The sequence below is a fragment of the Musa acuminata genome, chromosome BXJ2-11 (genome assembly GCF_036884655.1).
Source record: "Musa acuminata AAA Group cultivar baxijiao chromosome BXJ2-11, Cavendish_Baxijiao_AAA, whole genome shotgun sequence".
NCBI lineage: Eukaryota > Viridiplantae > Streptophyta > Magnoliopsida > Zingiberales > Musaceae > Musa > Musa acuminata.
This window is the reverse complement of record NC_088348.1, coordinates 10,282,818-10,287,844: the sequence shown is the minus strand read 5'-3', so window position 1 is coordinate 10,287,844 and position 5,027 is coordinate 10,282,818. Positions and strand designations below refer to the sequence as shown.

At 37.1% G+C, this 5,027-nt stretch overlaps 1 protein-coding gene across 1 annotated transcript; it reads right to left on the bottom strand.

Moving 5' to 3' along the window:
* Window positions 1-3,503: 3,503 nt before the first annotated feature.
* LOC135627412 (probable esterase PIR7A) lies at window positions 3,504-4,781 on the bottom strand. Its single transcript, XM_065133508.1, has 3 exons — window positions 4,335-4,781; window positions 4,114-4,248; window positions 3,504-4,038 (listed from the first exon to the last, which is right to left on the bottom strand). The coding sequence occupies exons 1-3, from the start codon at window positions 4,764-4,766 to the stop codon at window positions 3,703-3,705; spliced, it is 903 nt and encodes a 300-aa protein (XP_064989580.1). The 5' UTR covers window positions 4,767-4,781; the 3' UTR covers window positions 3,504-3,702.
* Window positions 4,782-5,027: the final 246 nt, after the last annotated feature.

Here is a 5,027-nt window from a genome sequence, read left to right as displayed (position 1 = left end):
ATCAAATAATCACCACCCTGCACTGTAGTTGTGATATTATCTTTTGACTATGTAGACTCCACTTCTTTTCCCTTTTTTTTGCTCTTCTTAGGTTGCTTATATTGGTTCTTGTAATGTCCTTTCTCACCTCAGTTATAGCAAACAATACCTTTTCTTGATCTTGACTTGCTCCTACCCATGCGTGAACTGTTTCTAGACTTTGATCTTCCTCTATTATCTGAGGTAAGTGTCTATGAATCATTCTAAGATGTTGTTGAATTCTTTCTTCTCAACTTCTTATTCAACAAACTGCTTGTTACTTGACTCATTGTGACAACACCATCTGACGCAGAATTACTAAGGGAAACCACTAGTGTCTCCCAATTTTTTGGTAATAAACTGAGAAGTAACAACGTCTGCAACTAATCATTAAGAGACATTTTCATAGAGGATAACTGGTCAGTAATACTCTGCATTTCATTCAAATGCTCAGCAATAGAAGCACCCTCTCTATATTTTAGGTTCACAAGTTTTCTGATCAAAAAAGCTTTGTTACCGGTTGTTTTTCTTTCATAGAGATCTTCCAATTTTTTCCAAAGAGAATATGCAGAACTTTCAATAGAAACATGGTGAAAGGCAGTATCATCAAGCCACTATTGAATAAACTGAACTGTTTTTCGATCTAACCTCTTCCACTCATCATCTATTATAGTTGTGGGTTTTGCACTATCCCCTACAAAGGTCCATACAAATCTTTGCAATACAAGAGATCTTCCATTCTTGATTTTCATATCATCAAATTGTTTCCATTCAAACTAATCATGCAAGAAACACTACTGGGATATAAAGTGAAATAAACTTTTATATATGAACAAATATTAGTAAGCTATAACACATAGCGGAATTAAATGGAATCATAATCAAATAGAACACTAAGATATACATAGAAAACCCCTCCAATATGAAGGGTAAAAATCACAGGGCAAACTAGAGATAATCCACTATAAGAATAATGAATATACAAATCTCAATCTTTTGCCCAAAACATTAGGAACAATCACAAGAGAATAACTGGGATACAAGGATCACGTCACTATGCACAAAATTTTAAATTCTCCCTAATTCTCTCTAAGTAATCATAGTAAGAATCTACTATAGATTTGATTTAACTTGAGATAAGAATACTGCTAGATGATTGAGAATAGTCCATTGTCCTTATTTTCTTCCATTTCTTTCTTTTTCGATTTCTATCTTTTTTTCCTTTTTTACTGCCACCAAGATGTGCCCTACTGTCCTCATTGCTACCCTTTTAGCTTACTAATAAAATCTATCTTCGGCTGAATGTGGGCTCTCAACCCAATATCATCGTTATGTTCCTTGTGTTTTAATCAATACTTAATCGGATATTTTCTCTGATAGATTAAACATTTTGAGATTACACATCACTCAGCCAACTATCACACATTTGTGGATGATGTGTTCCACACAACTTATATGAGAATCACATCATTCTCGGAATCCATCCACAATCTCTCATAGTCTTGATGGTCGTTCCATCAACCTGTAACAGTGCTAAAGTCGTTTTCGCTTCCTATTGCGATCACGAATTAAAGTCAGAGTTAGGAGCAGATGTGATTCACCTCCAATTTGAAGTCAAAATCATGTGAGAGTGATGGCACTATACTTCTCCTGACTTGTCACCTTTGACCATACGTGAAATTATTCATATTCCAAATGAATAATGGATCCGTGATTTCTGATGCAAGAAGGGACGAAACCACCACTTTATTTGTTTGCTATAAGGTAAAGTCCTCATCACCTTTGATTAAATTAAATTAAATTAAATTATTATTATGTATCTTTTTTCATCTCCTTCGCTATCAATCTTTGTGAATTATTGATGCCCACTGTTTTATCGAAGCCGAGATATTTTTTATATTCACAATCATATAAGAACAAGACAACAGTGGGAAGAGAAATATTGCAGTGATAAATTGAATGATTTATGGCTTTCAAAAGAGACCGATTTAAGATGATGAGTTGGTTCAAAAAATTAAAAATTTGCATCTATTTTGAATTTTTTTAATAAAATTTTAATGTAAGTTTAATTTAGGAAAGAATATTAAATTTTGTTTATAGATGAACAGTTAATTTAGGAGTTTCAGTAGATGCAGAAATATCCATCTTCTGATTAAAATCAGATTATTGGATTTCTTATCTTGACCCCGAGAATTCCTATAGGGTAATGTAGGAAAAATCAAGTACTAAAAAAAGAGAAGGAAATATTAAGAGAGATAGGAGAAATTATAAATGTTTGTGATACATAATTTTTTTAGTAATGAAGTCTACCACACGTCTAATAACATTATTGAAATCTACCATATTTCCGAGATATTTTCCAACAAAAAAAAAAAGGTTTGCAATGAACGTCAAATTAAGCAATTTTACTTATCAGAATTGTATATCCAGAGTTGAAATTTTGATACTTATTCGGACATACTTTATACTTTGAACATTATTTTGTTAATGATGTACCAAATTTATTTATCAATATTGATGGTTAAAAATCTCACTTTTTATATTTTACATCTGAGGTATTGGTCTGTTACTGGTATACAAGATTTATTCACTTAAAGGTTGATAGTTGAAAACAATAATGGAACATATATTTTACTTTAAACCTAATAATGAAAGATTGAGGGTTGGATATCTCATCTTATATATAACTGATCCACGTACCAAATATTGAGGTTCAAAACCTCACTTGATGAATCTAAAACAAAAAAAAATAATAATAATTATGATGATAGTTTATTAGACCCACTTATTAAAAATTAAATATTTAAAATTTTATTATATTTTTTAAGATGCTAGTTGTTAATACTTTGTCGAATCAAAATATATCACATTTTATTTTGATATTAAAAATGAATATATATATATATATAATGGTTGATTTTGATATAATAATCCTTTAACAGGATTATTATTATTATTATTATTAGTATTATTATTATTATTATTATTATTATTATTATTATTATTATTATTATTATTATTATTATTATTATTATTATTATCATCATCATCATCATCATCATCAAGGTTTAAATTTGGAACCAATAGGATTCCTACAAGAAACTTTAAAAGTATAATAAGTAGATTACTATGTTTTAATTTATATACATGAGATCGATTGTTAGTTCCCTAAATTAGTTCGTATTTGTTTTCATAAATAAATTGTAAACAAACACAATGGATTATTGGTCATTCAGTCCGAAAGAATCATATGCTATAAGAGCACATCATACGTTTGTATGATGTATCTATCCATCTCACTTATTGTCTGATTGACCCAAAGCACATGAAGGAAATGTTGAGACTTGATAAATACATACATACACATACATACATATATATATATATATATATATATATATATATATATATATATATATATATATATATAGAGAGAGAGAGAGAGAGAGAGAGAGAGAGAGAGAGAGAGAGAGAGGGCTTGCACATGTTCTCGATGCCTTAATATATTTTATGTAGAACAATGATGTATGCCTCGGATGCATTCCACAAATGAGTACACCAGAATGCGTGGGGGTAATCCAAGAATTGATGAGATCGAGAAGAAGACAATGTTCATGTCGTATCGAACTTTGGGTGTTCAATCAGAGCTTTCGCCGAACGGATTGGGGGTTTGCAATGCCAAGCTTACCTCAGGCGGCCCCCACCACGTGGTCGAGGCAAATCATGGGAGGAAGTTCTCGATCCATGCTCGACGGCGATCTCCACGAGGAGCCTGAAGAGCTCGCGGGGCCTCGACAGCATCACCATGTGATCGGCGGCTTCGATCTCCATCACCTCCGCCCCCGGGCTGCGCTGGATCATCCACAGCTGGAAGGCCTCGCTCGTGGACTTGTCCTCCTTGCACACGATGAACACCCGTCTCACCGACCCGAACCTCTCCTCCGTGAGCTGCATCATCTCGTTCGCGTCGTCGAGGAAGCAGCTCGCTGGTCTCACCAGCATGGTCGCCAGCGTCAGGTCCTACGGGAGGTAGAAGAGGAGGCTTAGACGAAGCACAAGAGCTGGAGGAGCTCAGGGTTCCTTCCGAGCTTTTACCTCCGGCGGGCTGAGCTGATACAACCTCGTCGACAAGTAGTTGTATCCGAAGCTGATCGAGCAAATGCTCAGGGGATCTTTACGGACTACGAGCGTGGAATCCATGTAGGCTTCGAGTGGATGTCCTTTGAAGAACTGCCACGACATGGAAGGATTCGTCATCTCGCTTTCTCTCTCTTTCTAAGTATATAGATTGAAGGTGTGGCGGCCGCGAGACGTACCTCTTCTGCAATTCTGGCGACGGAGCAGGCGGGGCTTGGCATGATGCCGGCGACGAAGACAGCGACCAGCACTTTCTCAGGGAATCTCTCCATGGCGAGCGCAACGCAGGCGCCGCCGTAGCTGTGGCCGACGAGTACCACCTTCTCCGGCGGCGGGATCGACGCCATCACCTCCATCAGCGGCCTGGCGTAGTCCCCGAACGAGCGGACCTCGTCCAGGCGCTGCGGGTGCACGCCGCTGCCGGCAAGGTCCAGCGCCGTGACGGTGTGCCCGGCCGACCTCAGCAGCGCGGTGAGCTTGTACCAGCACCACGCGCCATGGCCGATCCCGTGGACGAGAACGAAGTGCTGCTTGCTCCTCTCCTCCTCCATCTCCTCCCTTTCAACTGAGAGGGAGCTTCCAATAATGGTTGATGGGGCTCCCGTGTGCATCTCCAACGGGTCCGACTCAGGTATTTGATATGCTTCAGATCGAGATTCTCTGAATGTGTAGGGAAGACGTCCCCCACTTCACCACCAAGTCAGACAAAAATGTCTGCGGTGTTGTTCCGCATTACTATTTTTTTTTATTATTATTATTATTATTATTATTATTATTATTATCATTAATCTTTTCCTCTTTTATGGTCGGTAAAGAATTGGTGAACGTGACAACGACATGTGAGACAAAAAATGCTGACAGAATTCGATCCT